General features: G+C 36.2%; 1 protein-coding gene across 1 annotated transcript; it reads left to right on the top strand.

Annotated features, from left to right (window-relative positions):
- Positions 1–384: 384 nt before the first annotated feature.
- Positions 385–12,242, top strand: LOC111901521 (beta-adaptin-like protein A). Its single transcript, XM_023897381.3, has 11 exons — positions 385–590; positions 974–1,490; positions 1,659–1,783; positions 4,224–4,422; positions 5,421–5,649; positions 5,731–5,897; positions 5,969–6,178; positions 7,591–7,701; positions 7,926–8,102; positions 8,392–8,757; positions 11,802–12,242. Exons 1-11 carry the CDS (start codon positions 538–540, stop codon positions 12,099–12,101), a joined length of 2,454 nt encoding a protein of 817 aa, XP_023753149.1. The 5' UTR covers positions 385–537; the 3' UTR covers positions 12,102–12,242.
- Positions 12,243–17,670: the final 5,428 nt, after the last annotated feature.

Genomic DNA, 17,670 nt, shown 5'->3' on the forward strand with positions numbered 1-17,670 from the left:
ATATGAGTCTTTAAAAACTAGCTTATTACGGTAGGAATAAGTTAAATAAGCTGATTTTAATAAATAAGGGGGAATGCTTATTGCTTATTAGTTATTTTACTCATATAAGCTGTTTTGTTTGCCAAACACTTAAAATGCTTATTGCTTATTTCCACTGCAATAAGTTAATCCAAACACATTTTAAAAAAATGTTTATTTCCACCGCAATAAGCAATAAACTAATAAACTAAAAACTATTTATCCAAACACCATACAAAAATAAGAGGTAAACATACACTTAGTTGGAAAGTTTTAGACATGCCTGTATTTAAAAGGTATTAAGTGGTAAACGAATAGCAGTAAATCATACGATACTTATTATAAAAAATGTTTGTTTTTGCCGTCTTTTTCTCATGTATCCAAGAACGTAACACACTCGAACAACATCGTCCACCGTAATCAAGGGCTCAAGGCTTCTCGCCCGTGAAAGTTGACGCTGTTACCTACAGATCGATTACGCTCACAAGCCACATCGCACTCTTTCTCAGCGATCGAACAATGGCTCCTCCGGCTCAATCTCAGCGATCTCCTTCGCCTTCTCAACCCTCCGGGTATTTGTTACCCTTCGCACTCTTTCTCACAAGACACAAATACATAATTTTCTTGATCCATATTATACCAAATTGTACAATCTTATACGTATGAATATTCTGTTTATTTTGCCTTTTGATTTTATTCCAAGTCTTTGGATCCATCGAATTAGACTTCAGCTATACGCACACACTTATTAGGTTATATGACCGAAAAAGTTAGTGTGAAACCCTAATTACTTGAAATTAATGAAGAAAAGGATGCAGTTTTCTTTCTCGTTTGGGCGAACACCGCCACAATCACAATCACAATCGCACACTGGACTTAGTGATTCAGATTTAGCTCATAATAAGCATAATGATAATGATACTTCTAATTCATGTTCAATTCCAAAATCCAACAGTAAAGGGGAGGTCTCGGATCTGAAGATGCAGCTTCGACAGCTGGCTGGGAGTCGGGCACCTGGTACCGATGACTCAAAACGAGATCTCTTCAAGAAGGTGATCTCATACATGACTGTCGGGATTGATGTATCCTCAGTTTTCAGCGAGATGGTGATGTGCTCGGCTACTTCAGATATTGTTTTGAAGAAAATGTGTTACCTGTATGTTGGTAACTATGCCAAGTATAATCCTGATCTTGCCCTGCTTACGATAAACTTTCTTCAAAGAGATTGTAAGGATGAAGACCCAATGATAAGAGGGTTGGCATTGAGGAGTTTGTGTTCTCTTCGAGTGCCGAATCTGGTGGAGTACTTGGTAGGGCCATTAGGTGCTGGGTTGAAAGATGGGAATAGTTATGTGAGGATGGTTGCAGCTGTAGGGGTGCTCAAGTTGTATCATATATCTGCTTCTACTTGTTTGGATGCTGATTTCCCAGCTCTTCTTAAACATTTAATGCTTAATGATCCAGATGCCCAGGTGAGTTGATTTTGTAAATTGTCGTCATGTTCCAGTAGTTACATTTCTACAGCTGTTGGCAAAACTAGTTTAATTTAAAAATAGATTAAGGTGGCGGAAGTGTCCAGTAATGTTTATCTAATGCAACAGTTTAAGAATCAATTTATTAAATATTGTAAAACTGTGCAGGTGGTTGCAAATTGTTTATCAGCTCTACAAGAGATATGGGGCTTGGAAGCAAGTACATCAGAGGAAGCTGTAAGGGAGAGAGAGGCGTTGATTAGCAAACCAATTATATATTTCCTATTAAATAGGTATGTGGTTTATCATTTATTTGATGATAACTTACTTGTATATGGTTCATTGAAGTTGGTATTTGGTAATTGTCGTTGTTATCTGAGTTCAAGGTTGGACCTAAAGCGATTAAGCCAACCATACCCTTGCCATTATTTTTTATGCTTAACGACCCAAACATCACATAAAAATAAAAGTCCCCTGTTAATAGATTTATTTGTTTATGGATGTAATAGTAATATACCATTGCGGAATCTCCTAATAAAGACTACAAGCAATCTCCTATGTGCCTAACACTTATGCAAGAGCCAATTTTGAAGTTACTAAGCGAAAAATAGACATTTACTCGAATTTCATACTATTTTGATCCACTGCATTATCTTGCATTACTTCTGGGATGGATGGAGTCTTCCTCGACTGTTATATTATATAAGGTCAAATACCTCATTAGGTTTTGTTTCCAGCAGTCTGTTCTTTCTGTTCCTCCAAAATGTTTTGGTTGTATCTGTTTTTTTTTTTTTTTTAAACATAAGATACAACTAAATACAAGTAAGCTTTATCTTGAGTCTCATCTCATCAATGCATCTTAGTAGGTTACTCTAGGTCTTAACTCTTAATAAGGGTAGTTATGTTATGATCACCAAGTTAACGTGGTATTATTTATGTATTTGCTGATATCACCTTTCTTGAATGTGGTATATTCATTGAGTACTAAAATCTGGTTCGGTCACACCCTTTAAGAGTATTCTTTCTGATTCAATAACAAACAAAGTCTCTTCTTTCCCATCTTAGATTCTTATCTAAAAAAGTCACGCAATTATGATACTTCTGAAAGAAAAGGCTTAGTTGTGTTAGTAAGCCAATATATATGGTAATCTATTTAGTTTTCTTAACTAGGCTGCACTCATGTTTCCCATGGACAGTTATTATATAACTGTGAATACTTACTTGGAGCACTGGTTCAGTTTTTGTTATTTGCTCTGATTCCATGTTAAAAACAGGTATGCAATAGTAACAAAATTTTTTACTGAAGTTTATAGACTTCAGATACCCTAGTTTTAGTTTACATATGCGGTCATGGGGCAAGGTTACAAAAGCTTATGGGAATATTAATAGAGGCCTTTATCAGTTCCCCATATTTTGTACATATTGCTGGTATTCCTTGTGAAAATTTGTAAAAGGCTTTCAGTCATGTTCCGTGGGGTGTATTATGAAGCTGATACATAATTATATTCTTGTAAATTGGTGCCATCTTCTCAAACCTGTTTCAAAGTTGATCCATATATATCAACCTCTTTTCTTGTCTTACTGATAGGAATTAGATGGTTAAATATTTGAAGGTTAAAAGGGTAATTTTAGTTTGTTAGGGGTTTGCTAATAAATAGAGGGCAGGTTTGCATTGTTAGTCAGGCAGAAATATCTTAGATTCGTATTAGTCTGTAGAGTGAGATTGGCTCATTGGCTACACTTTTGAGAGAGGGATTGGGATTCATCCTATGATCAGGAGATTGTATTCTCTATTTTGTTTCATTCATCAATTCCAATTTTCTCCATCAATCATCCATTGTTTGTTTCAATTCTTCATCAATTACCATCCACTAGGTTGAATTTGCAAGTGTAGTATGACTGGTAATATTCTGTTTGGTTCTAGAGTTTTTAGAAAACTGTATATAGTTCATATTCGAAACTACATTATATTTTTTTAAATTAGAAAACCCTAAGTTTATATCCGGGTCATGGACCGAAGTAGTCTAAACTATAACCAGATCGGTTTCTTTATTTCGTATTTGATGGGAATCTTGTATGATTTCTAAAAAATAGTTTAGTGTTTACTAATTTCAGGGTTGGCTTATGTGATCTATTAAGGTAGTTTGGGCACGGTGATGCAAGATTGGTATATCTGTATTCTGAATCTGATTGCCTCATCTTTGTAATTTGTATGACGTTAGCAGTAATGTTAGCGTGTTACATAATATTAGCATGTGAATGTTTATTTAATGGATTGCAGTCCCTGTACTGTACAACTGTGATGTAAAACAAAATATTAGGGTAATGGGACTAGAAATATGATCAAACCATGTCATTGACAAGAGCAAAAATGCAACGTCTAAAATATGGTAGAATGTTTTTGGGAGGAAGAATTGAAATTTGAAGGAAATGAAGTTCAATTTCATAAATATTTTTAGATTAAAATTTTGTTTTCATCACATATAATTATAAATATATGTATTTTGGGCTTTTGATAAAAAATGGAAGACAGGACAAAATACAAATTGACAAAACATGCTGCTGACCTTGTACTGGATTGATACAAAATTTGAAATTTTGTTCTCCATCTCTTGCTTGTGCAAAAGATGTATATGCCTTTCTCATCCTCATCATTGAAAATAGCCTGTCACGTGTAACGAATGCAGCCTCAGTGATGTGATTCAATTTCAAACAAGTAATCCGTGTTTGCAGGATCAAGGAATTCAGTGAATGGGCTCAGTGTACTATTCTTGAATTGGTTTCAAAGTATGCACCACCTGATAGCAATGAAATATTCGATATCATGAATCTTTTAGAAGACAGACTTCAGCATGCAAATGGTGCAGTTGTTTTGGCAACCATAAAGTTATTTCTACAATTGACGTTATCTATGACAGACGTTCATCAACAGGTACTTAACTAAAAAACATTTCCTTTTCCTCGTATAGTATTTATCTGGGGTCAATTGCTGATGTTTCTAGTTAAAATGTTATCATGTTCCTACCTAATCAATAACGAATTCAAATCTCAGCTAATAATGTTTGTAAACAAATCTGTAATTATGAGAGTGAGGACTTACCATAAGTAACACTGTAAGTCGTGTGCTGGTTTAAAATCTTAGAATTCGAATTCATCAATGTTATGTGACTTGCACGTTTATAGATAACTCACAGCCAGTAATTTAAGTTGAAGTATTAAAATTCTATTGAATACAATTTGGGAAAATGTTGGTTACCCCAATACGACTACTTTCCTCTTTCAGTTTTCTACTAGAAACTGTTTATTTAAGTAACAGTAGGTGGGTTCAACTCTTGTAACTTAACTCAGTTTGTGTATCAGTGGAAGCACATGTGTCTTCTATCTGTGTGTATTGAGGGGTTCAGCTGATGTAGGGCTAAATACAAGAAATAACAACATACTTATAATTTATTTGTGTATTATAACCTCTTACTTCCATTTCTTTCTATACACCGTTGTACTTACAATTTTTTCTTTTATTAAAGCATTTTTTTTAATCTTATCTTATTAGGACTGTAAACTTTGAAAAATCTACCCAATTATAGGAGTGAAAATTGTTTTGTTTTCGGATGACATTGTTTTTATTGGATTGGTTTTTCGACATACATTGCTGTAATGGGAAGAAATAAAATTATGATACTTAATAAACTAATAAGTAGAATACATTGTTATCTGTTGCATTTAACCCAATAGAAAAAATAGAGTTCAAGTTCTTCTGTCCAACCCTTTTTAATTCATCATTTCCGTTTCTGGCACAATAACAACCTTTTTGCATCCAAAGTTATCGATCTTTCATCAGGGGACCAATTTAATAATTTAATAATTTCTTGAAGAAATGTTGTTTCTGTTTGTGGGTGATTTTATAATGTTTTGTTAATTCATGGTTTTTAGGTATATGAGCGTATCAAAGCCCCTCTACTTACCCTTGTGAGCTCTGGGAGTCAGGAGCAATCTTATGCAGTACTTAGCCACTTACATCTTTTGGTTATGCGTGCACCGATGTTGTTTGCTTCAGATTACAAACACTTCTATTGTCAATACAATGAACCTTTTTATGTTAAGAAGTTGAAGCTTGAAATGTTGACAGCAGTGGCAAATGAGAGCAATACTTATGAAATAGGCAAGTGAAGATTGAATTCAGCTGATGTATATATGTGTATATTAATTAATTGTGGTGACCGTTTTGAATTCATGTTGTTAGTGACTGAACTGTGCGAGTATGCTGCAAATGTTGATATTCCCATTGCAAGGGAATCTATCAGAGCTGTTGGAAAAATTGCACTTCAGCAATATGATGTAAATGCCATTGTTGATAGGCTGCTTCAGTTTCTGGAGATGGAAAAGGACTATGTGACTGCAGAAACACTGGTATGCGAATTTAATTCTTCATGCTTAATGTTAGTTATTATGTTAATGTTAATGCTCAATTTTTTATTTAGGTTCTTGTTAAAGATCTGCTGCGAAAATACCCACAATGGAGTCATGATTGCATTGCTGTTATTGGGAACATAAGCAGCAACAATGTTCAGGAACCTAAAGCCAAGGCAGCTCTTATTTGGATGTTAGGGGAGTACGCTCAAGACATGCAGGATGCTCCTTATGCTTTGGAAGGTCTTATTGAGGATTGGGAGGATGAGACTTCTCCGGAGGTATATAATATACTAGTTTATAACCCATGGGAACCACTGTTACAAAATTAATTAAACTTTTATAGTAAAAACTCATAATTATTAATTACTTATTTTAAATAAATTATTAATTAAGAGATTTTTTAGTTATATAAAATTATAATCATTGATTTAAATAAATATATAAAATTACATCACTTTATTAATGTTATTAGAGTGAGAAATTTAAAATTTGAAATTTGAAATGGAGAATCAATAGGTTGACAAATGACATGCATTAATTAGGAGACATAATATGGTGACACATGACAAAAAAAGAATCAAATTTGCATTAATTAGGAGGCCTAATATGGTGACACATGTCAAAAGGAGAATAAAACTATTCTTTTATTAGAATAGGGAGAGGAGATTTTTCATGGCCTATTTTTGTCTTTTGCACATCTAAGGATATTTTTGATTATGAGGATGAGTGTACTGTCCACTTGGATCCATCTTTTTTTTTAGGTTGGACATATTTGCAAATTTTATCCCATTGACATCGAATGCACACCAAACACTGTAACAAACCATATATGATATAATATACATTTATCAAAATCTCTAATCTGTGAGCAACAAACCATATATGTTATACATTTATATCTACCTTGTGAGCAACACACTAATTACTACATGTATGAATTAATCATCTGCGAATAATCAAAACGAGATACACCACTAAATAAGTTGCACATTAACCAATATCTAATTTTGGTTTGAAATGTATCATATATACAAATACATAAAGAAATTACTTTAAAAAATTAGCTATTAATAAAAAAGTTAAATCAAATAAAGTACCATATAAGTTCAAAATAGAATTATCTCAAAAAATAGTTTTAGTTATTATCAGAAAATAACAAAAAGTAATTTAATTAATGTTTTAAGACATTGATGTTATTGAAGATCATATTAACAATAAAAGTAAATATATCCTTCGATTCCATCAAAGAATGGAAAAGAAACACCCCTCCCCCATGGAATGGAAAATAGCATAGCATATCATAACATTCGTTGAGGAATGAATGATTCGTATATTATATGTGGTAAACAAACATGATTTTTTTTTTTTGATTCCATCTTAATGTTGTATTCCATTGATTCTAGCTTTATAATATTACTTGATACCAAACAAAACACTGGCTAAGTTATTTATTTTAATGCCACAATCCATTATGGTTTAATTTTTGAGAAATTAAATATCCTCCTACATTTTGTTCCTACCAATCCTCCTACCCATTCAAATGATGACATGTGTCATATTAGTATCCTAAAATATCATTAAATTTCATTAAATGAGCATTAAATGTTACACATGTCACCATTTTATTAGGTAGGAGGATATGTAGGAACAAAAAGTAGGAGGATATTTAATTTCTCTTAATTTTTGGCAGGTACGTTTGCATCTTCTTACAGCAGTAATGAAATGCTTTTTCAGACGACCACCAGAGACTCAAAAAGCCTTGGGTGCTGCATTAGCAGCCGGTCTCGCTGATATGCATCAGGTTCAAATACAAAACTCTGAATTATAATATTAATATTTAGGCTACCCGATTATAGCATCCCACTTGCAATCTTTTATTCATTCATATCATATCATATCAAATTAGGGGAGGGGAGGGGACCTGAATCTGATACTTTGAAAAAGTTATATTTTCAAAGTAGAATGTTGTAATATGATATTTTAATATTTACTAGGTGTAGTTAAATAAAAAAGTTGATTGTGCAGGATGTCCATGATAGGGCTTTATTTTACTACAGGCTTTTGCAACATAGCGTCTCAGTAGCAAATAGTGTTGTAAATCCTGTTAAGCAAGCTGTTTCAGTGTTTGCCGATACTCAAAGCAGTGAGATCAAAGATCGTATATTTGACGAGTTTAACAGCCTATCTGTCCTATACCAGAAGGTACCCTTGTTAATTTCTTCTCTTTATATAATAACTTAGATGCTGTTTCTTTGACTTAATGGTGACGAGATAAAGCAGCTATATATGATAACATATGATATGAGTGGAAGTGGAAGTTGCAATTATGTCCATCTCTTGTCTGTGCAAAAGACAGAGAGATAGCCCTAAAATCTTAAGGTTGCGTACGGGACGGGACTAAAGTGGACAAATTTTCTAGAGATGATGACGAGGGCATCCACGTCCTTTTGCATAGATGATAGATAAAAATAAAATTAAAAGTGCATTGCAGCCTTCATACATGTTCACAGACAAGGAACATCAAGGACCATATGCCTTCTCAGAAGAGCTTGGACATTTGTCCATTGGTGCTGAACCAGCAGCAGCAGCAGCAGCAGCAGATGTAGACCACATCCAAGCCAATGACGGGGATCTACTTTTGACTACCACTGAAAAAGAAGAAAGTAGGGCCCACGACAGTGACTACTCTTTATCCCAATTATCTGTCCAACAACCTACCTCCACCATTGATGACATATTTGGGCTAGGATTGTCCGTTGCTCCTGCTCCTCCTCCATTGAAGCTAAACGCTAAACCTGTGCTTGATCCAGCCACTTTCCAGCAGAAATGGCGCCAACTTCCTGTTGCAGTATCACAGGTTCTTTCCATATAATCATATTCCTCTCATTTATCCATCCATTATAACTGATGAATAAAGATGCTCAATTTGCATATTAAATTTGCTCATATATGGCTCATATGCTAAAGTTTAATAAAAATAGCTAAAAACAAAACCGCTTCAACAATTTAGAGGTCACCAGGACAACATCTTAAATTGCTTTATATTTCTCATGCTCATGCATGCATAAAATTAAAACTTCGATTTTATTTTATGTTTGATTTTATATGTTATGCCTAAATGCAAGAAATAGCTATTTACTTTCTTTTATTTGTTACTTATGGCATCCTTCTTTCATCGTCTTCTATTTCACTAATGTATTTTCATTTTTTTTCTATTAGGGCATTGTGCCTTGAAAAGTATATATTATAGCATTGTACTTTCAATCTTTTTATTAGGACATTGTACTTTAAAAATAAGCTGCCCAATTATAGCAATGAAAATTGTTTATTTGCATGGCATTCTATAATTGGTAGATTCAATGCTATAATAGGATAAAATGAAAACAAATGTATTGCGATCAATATGGGTTATTTACTTTAACTTCTTAACCATAAATAATTAGCTCTCTACTTATATTCTTCTACCCATAATAGCAACCTACTCACATGATAATAGCAATCTGACTTTACTTTTTACCAATAATAAAGAAATGTAAGTGCATTGTTATTATGGGTAATAAATTGTAAATACGCTGCTATCTAAGTATGTATGTGAAAACAAATTTAGGGACATTGCCTGATGTGCATTCCCATATTGGTAAAAAGAGTAAAGTACGTTGCAATTCCCTATATATTATTGCTAATGGGTTGAGTGATTCAAAAGTCGCAAAGATATATTTAAGTGTCTAGAACCTCCTAACTTGCTTTATACAAAAAAAATTGGATCATTCTTTGTTGGTAATGTTTGTAATCATATTTAAAGAACAATGCACCTTCATTGGGTAAGGGTTTTTTTTTTTTGACAAAACTTCAAAAACGGTCCCTGTGGTTTCCAAAAATATCAAGTTTAGTCCCTAAGTTCAAAAAACCTCATGGATCGTCCCTGTGGTTTCAAAACTTTTAATGTTTAGTCCTTCCGCCTAACTCCGTCAGTTTTCTGTCGTTAAGTGAGGGGCATTTTCGTCATTTCAATACCAGGGACCATTTATGAGGTTGTCTCTATTAAAAAAAGAAAAAAATATATAATTATTTAATAAAAAGCCCCCCCCCCTCTCTCTCTCTCTCTCATACACACGATCATCTTCTTCGTAAATAAAAACTCAGATACATTTCACACCAACAAACACACTTTGAACAAAATTGGAATCTCCATAAATGTTGTACAAGGACGCCATAGAATTAGATCGAGATGCTTAATCTCCAATTGGGTATCAGGTAAAAAAAAACATAATCTGATTACCATTCTTTCAAATCCTTATTCAATATGTTTCATATTTCATCATCTTAATCAGAAACTTTGATGGGTTCACAAGGATTTATCAGGTTAAGACTATCTTCCTTCTTTAACACCACAATAGTATCAAATCGTTCAGGGGATTCCATTTTCCATTTACAATCTGCACTGAAAAACCCCATGACACTAGAATCATCCATTCCCTTTTCTATTCATAGGAAATGGTTTATTGTGTGATACTAGCAGAATCGAATTTAGATGATTCCAAGGGAGGATAGCATTACAAATTTATGATAGAGAGGCAGCTCCTCCGGTGGTGGTGGCGACGGTCTGGCGAGAGCAGGTCTCTCCGATAATCATCGAACAAGGAAGAAAAGAAATCGTTAGGGAGAGAATTCAACAACTCTTTTAAGCAGAATAGATGTTGTTCGCCATCACCCCTTCCAACCTTGGTTCACCGGAAAAACGAAGCAGAAGAATGGGGACTGCCGCCTCCAATCTAACTCCCTCTCCACCTTTCCCGTCGAAGCTCAACCCCCAAACACCCTACTTTGATCGGCGACTGCAGTTGCCCCCTCCCTTCAAGTTTCACTGCCGGAGTAGCCCAAGTCAAAGAAGAAATCAACGATAGTTGTCACTTCCATTCTTCTTCACTCTTCAATCCGATCAAGCATCGGTTGTACACCCCCTTGATCGGAAACCGGAGGTCCCGTCAATTTCTTCAGTTCGCTCCTCCTGTGAAATACTTTAGAGGGATGAAGAAGATTCAGTCGTTTCCGGGGAATAGCGAGATCAAAATGGGGATAGGGTTGGATGTTAAGAGAGAGAGAGAGAGAGAGAGAGAGAGAGAGAGAGAGAGAGAGAGAGAGGGGGGGTGGGGCCTTTTTATTAAATAATTATATATTTTTTTCTTTTTTTAATAGAGACAACCTCATAAATGGTCCCTGGTATTGAAATGACGAAAATGCCCTTCACTTAACAGCAGAAAACTGACGGAGTTAGGCGGAAGGACTAAACATTAAAAGTTTTGAAACCACAGGGACGATCCATGAGGTTTTTTGAACTTAGGGACTAAACTTGATATTTTTGGAAACCACAGGGACCGTTTTTGAAGTTTTGTCTTTTTTTTTTATATATGAATCGGATAAACCACAATAATTTCTTCATTTTTTTTGTTGGTTTTATCATTTATTATTATTAATTATTATTGTTATTGTTATTATTTAAACTGTTGGCATCAAAGTTGGGTATTTGGACAAATAAAGACAATATTTAGATAAACAAAAAAGATATTTATCGATTAAATTTTATTATTGATGAGATGATACCATTATTTGATAGATTGGACTGTATCTTGTATGTTATCCATTTTAACAAACTTTGTGAAAGTAATGAATTTAGACTTGCATATAATTCCACTTCTATTTTAAATGGATGAGATTAAAAATTAGATGATTGGGCAGACGGATGTAGATCCATTTCTTTCCAAAATAAATGGAATAGGCACACACTTAAAGGAAATTGTAAGAGGATGAGGGCATTTACGTCTTTTGTGTCCCATATTGTTCTTTCTCCATTTTGGATGGAACAAAAAAAAAAGAAATTTATAATGATTGATATAATTGCAGGAAGGGTCTATAAGTCCGCAAGGTGTGGCAGCATTGACTAGTAGCCTTGAACCTCTTTTACGCCACATGCAAGCTCATCACATCAATTGTATCGCTTCGGGTGGGAAATCCCCAAATTTCAAGTTCTTCTTTTTTGCACAAAAAGCATCAGATTCATCAAACTTTCTAGTGGAGTGTATAATCAACTCCTCTACGTGTAAAGCACAAATAAAGATAAAAGCCGATGATCAAACTACATCCCAACCCTTCTTCTCCTTGTTCCAATCCGCCTTGTCAAACTTTGGTATCATCGCTTCCTAATCCCCTTTTGTATCTTGTTTTTTTTTTCTTCCAAGAAAGACATGTTTAGATTATGGGAAAACTGTTGTGTTTGTGATTTTTGGTTGTATGTGTTGTGGAGTAAATAAAATGACAAGTGTCATGTGATGACTTCTTTCTTTACCTTGTTTGACTGAAAAATTTAGTAGAATTCAACAGTGTAACCGAAGTAACATGAGATTTGGATAACAAGTCAAAATAAATTTATTTTTAGATTAAGCTGACAGGGGAATTTTTGTAAGTGTTCTTAGTATTTTGTTACTCAAATGTGTGAGCTCTATTCTTATATATAATAAATAACAAACAATGGTTAAATGCAACAAACAGTTAGTAATGCGGTTTTCCCAGGCTTTTTAAGTTGGAAATCGATAAAAATTCTACTCTTGCTAATAGGCGACTTGAAGGTATTTGGAATTGGCTTCGGAGAAGGCCTATTCGAGGAGATTCTACTATTGCTAATAGACAGGATTTGAGTTCTGTAGTTATTGATGTTCAACTATCAGTTAATAGACCGTATCAGTTTGTAGTTATTGTTGTACAACTATTGGCAGTTCAGGAGGATAAATGGTCGTGGGATATTGGTAATTTAGGTTATTTTACAGTTAGCGAGACTAGAAGATGGGACTTTACCTAGTTTAGATCATCAGACTGGGTGGAATAAAATGGTCCCAAGAACTTGTTTGTAACGGGTGACGTGGCAACAAGAACTTGTAATTCGATCTTTCAACTCCCTTTGTTTGACATGGTTCATGATTTGTTCTACGCGATTGATAATAAGTGATACAGTTCTACAAAAAGGAAGCGATAGATGTGATTGCTTGCACAACGGTGTGGTTTCTATGGAGGTTCTAGAATGACATGTTATTGGCTACTACAAAGAGGAGATATTTGACTCCATAAGAGAATTGTCATTTTTGTGGTTTTGTAATCGTAATAGAAAACTCTTTTAATTGAGTTTGCTGGATGCAATAACCTGTAATATATGGTTTTTGTTCCTATCTTCTTGCTAATACTTTTTTTTTTTTTTTTTTTTTTTTTTTTTTTTTTTTGTAATTGGTTTTTGTTCCTATCTTCTTGCTAGTACTTTTTTAATATATGGTTGTTTTAAAAAAGCAATCCAGTTTTATTAAGTGGAAGTGTGTTCTAGCATTATTTTTTCTATTAAGATTTTGTATTTTGCAAGTTCTACCAAATAATAGTAATGCCATAAAAAACGAAGCAATTCTTTTTTGAAGTATACATTTGAATAAAAAAAATGAAAAATATAAGGTTATTATTTTAAACTAACCAAAGTATTGTTCATAAATCAAACCATTAGAAAAACACAATTATCAAATACAAAACATCACTACAAATATCAGTGTCACATAATGCCAGTAACAAATCTCCCAGAGAGTGTACAATCAGACCTTTGTTTTCCCGCGATCATCAGAAATATCCGAAACACATAATCAACAACTATAAGCACGAAGTTTCGTGAGTTCCCCAAAATATCACACACAACACAAATAAACAACTATGGGTTAACAACAACCATGGAGACTACCTGAAGTCTCAGTGGGCAACCACACGCCTTGTGGGTTATCAACAACCCTGGAGACTACCTGAAGTCTCAACACATACAAACAATACATACACAATAATAACACTTAGACCCACCTGGTCATCATATGTAAATATATACAACTATTCTACCACACAGGTAAAAATAAGTGAGGAGACTCACATGATACTGATGGCCGGTAAATCTCACTCCCGAACTGCCGGAACTAGACTCCGTCTAATAAGCACAACAAGTAACCATAGTCAATTAAGGTCATAACCCGACTCATGGTCCAAATCCCACAACTACGCCCCTGAAGGGCAAAAAGACCATTTTCCCTTCCATGGTCCAAAACCCTAAATCTTTTGACAAAAAGTCAAAGTTGGAAAAAGTCAACAAGTCAACGTACGCGGGGCGTACATCTTGAATCAACAAAATCGGGGACGGGCTTGGCTACGCCGACCGTAGCAAGGAGTTCGCCCGTTGTACTCTGCCTAGTCCCCAAACCCCAACTTTTATGTCTTAATCCTTTAAGACACTTATCCCAACTTCAGATCTGACCACTATTGAATGTCTTAACCCATAAAGTCATTGACTTTAAACCTTTCCATGGCCATATAGGGCTCAAAACACAAAACCTTAACTTTTGCAACACTCAAGGTCACTTAACTCATCCATGGACCAAGGGAAACGATCAAGCAACCACTTTTATGAATCAAGGCACTCTAAAACATCAAAAAAGGGTAGCCAAAATGCTCTGGAGTAACCCATACTCACAAAGGTCCAAACTTTAGGACAAAAAGTTCATAAAAACCCATGTAAAGAGATCTAGAAAGAACATCAGCAAGGTATGGACTTTATACCTTCAAAAGATGCACAAGGTGAGGTAGTTTCTAGATCCACAAGCTTGCATGCAACATTACCTTCCTCAATGGCCTTCTTCTTCAACAAGAAAGCACCAAAATCACAAAAGGCTTCAAAATCTTCACACACAAGGATAAGACTCGAGATTAGGGTTTGGAAAGAGTGGAGGCTGACTCTAGAAGGTCCAAGGGAGGTATAAGGTTGTTTAAATAGGGAACAAACCCTAAAATTTAGGGTCGAAGGTATGGGCTAGTACGCTCTACGTACCACATGTACGCCCAACGTACTAGGGAGAGTTCTGCGATTTCGAGTCTCGATCAAGTACGCAACACGTACCTCGCGTACGCCCAACGTAAGGGCTAAAAGGGAATTAATTTTCGACATAAGGACCAAAAATGTAAATACCTGCAAACCGGATGTTACAATTCCCCTACCCCTACTAGAATCATACTTTGCCCACAAAGTCAGCCTCAGAAAACAGATCAGGGTAGTGCTCACGCATCTCAGTCTTGGGCTTCCAAGTCCACTTCGAGCCTTTATGGTGTTGCCACTGAACTTTGACCAAGTTCACTACCTTGTTCCTCAAGGTCTTTACTCTTCTATCCAGAATCACCACTGACTTCTCGATGTAATTCATTCGATCATCGAATTGAATGTCCTCCAAAGGATCTATAACTATCTCATCAACTATGCACTTCCTCAACTGGGAAACATGGAAAGTATCATGAATCTGACTCAACTCCTCAAGTAGCTCCAACCGGTAAGCCACCTTTGCCCACACGAGCCAATACTCTAAAAGGGACAAAAAACCCGGGGCCTATCTTTCCCCGCTTCCTGAAGCGGATAACACCCTTCCAGGGTGATACCTTCAGAAGCACCAAATCTCCAACTTGAAACTCTAGTTTAGAGCGTCACCAATCCACACAACTCTTCTGGTGGCTCTAGGCCATCAGCAACCTCTATCTAACTTGGTGGATAAGCCCAATCGTCTTGAGCACTATCTCAGTGCTCCCCATGACTCTCTAGCCGACCTCGCCCCAACAAATAGGAGTTCGACACCTCCTCCCATAAAGAAGCTTAAAGGGAGGCATGCCAATGCTGGCATGATGGCTGTTGTTGTAAGAAAACTTAGCCAAGGGAAGATAGGAGTCCCAACTCCCACCAAAATCAATAATGCAGGCGCGCAACATATCTTCGAGCGTTTGAATAGTCTGCTCACTTTTCTCTTCTTGTTTGCGGATGATAGGCGGTAGTGAAATGAAACCGGGTGCCCAAATCTTCGTAAAACCTCTTCCAAAACCTGGAAGTAAAACGAATGTCCCGGTCTGACACAATAGAGGTCGGCACCCCATGCCGAGCCACCACCTCCCAAACATAAATCTCAGCTAGCTTTTCTATAGAAGAGCCCTCACTTATAGCTAAAAAGTGAGTACTCTTCGTTAAACGATCAACTATCACCCATATATCATCAAATCCCCTCAAAGTCTTTGACAATTTTGTAATGAAATCCATCGTTATTTTCTCTCACTTCCATAGTGGAACCTCTAAAGGCTGCAACTTGTCGTGAGGGTGCTGGTGCTCGACCTTGACCCTCCGGCAAGTCCAGCATCGCTCTACAAACCAAGCCACATCTCTCTTCATACACGACCACTAATAACTATGATTTAGGTCGAGATACATCTTGGTATCCCCTGGATGAATGGAAAATCTTGAGTTGTGGGCCTCTTCCATCAATACATGTGACAACCGTCAATTTTCGGTCAAGTCAAAGCCAACTAAAGTCAACAAGTCAAACCGGTCAACTCAATTTGCCCGTAGGTACTAGAGTTTACGTTATGTAATTTCTAAACAACTCTCTATTCTAATGAGAGATCATAAATCGAAAAGTGCGTACATCTAGATCTCCTTAACCTAAAACTGTGGTACGTGGCGAGCCAAACCGATAAAACAATGTTGCATACTCATCGGGAGTATGCAAGATCCTTAAACAAGGCTTAACGGGGTTTACGGACCTTGCATTGCGAAGCCGAACACTCACATTCGTCACACACAAAACCACTCTCAATCGTTTTCATTCCATCTCTTCTTATAAGAAATCTCTCCCAGATCTCTCTTTGTATGAGAAATCTCTCCAAGAATGTCAAATCTCTCCCAAATCTCTCTAAGTATGTGAAATCTCTCCAAAATATTTCCTTGTATGAGAAATCTCTCCAAGAATGTCAAGTCTCTCCCAAATCTCTCTAAGTATGTGAAATCTCTCCCAAATATCTCTTTGTATGAGAAATCTCTCCAAGAATGTCAAATCTCTCCCAAATCTCTCTAAGTATGCGAAATCCCTCTCAAATATCTCTTTGTATGAGAAATCTCTCCATGAATGTCAAATCTCTCCTAAATCTCTCTAAGTATGTGAAATCTCTCTCAAATCTCTCTCAAAATCTCTCTCAACTTTCCATAGTCACTCAGGGCATCCCGACCCTCGAATTTGGCGAAAACAGCCCAAAAACGAAAGTCTACGCGAAAAACGGACTTAAGGACCCGAAACCCCTCTTAGGACCCGAAAGTCCTCTTAGGAACCGAACCCTTCTGAGCCGAAGGCTGCTGAACCGAACCCGAAAGGTCCTCTCGGGCCCGAACCTCGCCTACACACCCGAACCCGAACGTTTGGCACATTTCGGGTCTGATCACTTTCTCTTCTGAAGACCGAAGACCGAGCCTTCGCTTCTGATGACCTACCGAGCCCTCGCCCCCTTCGCTTCGCGCCCAGCAGCATTACAGACCGAATCCAGCCTCAGGAGGACCGAGAAGTCTCGCTGGGAAGCCTCTTTTCTCCCGGTTTTCGACTAATTTTGCGTTTTAGGCCCGTTTTTAATTGTTTTAACACGGGGTTTTCACCCAAAACTTTATTTTAACATATAAGGACCCTTAATTATTAATTAATCATGTTTTTAAGGATAAAACCTTATCCAAAAGAGTGAGTGAAGTACAAAGGTAGAGTGTTGACTTTACTTTATTCTATGACACAAGCAACCACTCGCATACCCACTCCATGTCACTATTCACCATCAGCCCATCCCTAGTCACTTCATAAGTCTTTTCTCATTATTTTCAGCCATTCCCACGTTCTTAGGGCTGGAACATCCACCC

The sequence above is a fragment of the Lactuca sativa genome, chromosome 5 (assembly GCF_002870075.4).
Source record: "Lactuca sativa cultivar Salinas chromosome 5, Lsat_Salinas_v11, whole genome shotgun sequence".
NCBI classification, from domain to species: Eukaryota; Viridiplantae; Streptophyta; class Magnoliopsida; order Asterales; family Asteraceae; genus Lactuca; species Lactuca sativa.

Excerpts from the sequence above, each read along its gene's own strand:
- LOC111901521 (XM_023897381.3), top strand. The coding sequence starts at position 538 with ATGGCTCCTCCGGCTCAATCTCAGCGATCTCCTTCGCCTTCTCAACCC. Across the intron at positions 5,650-5,730 it reads GAGCAATACTTATGAAATAG|TGACTGAACTGTGCGAGTAT; the intron begins GCAAGTGAAGAT and ends TCATGTTGTTAG. Across the intron at positions 8,103-8,391 it reads TATCTGTCCTATACCAGAAG|CCTTCATACATGTTCACAGA; the intron begins GTACCCTTGTTA and ends AGTGCATTGCAG.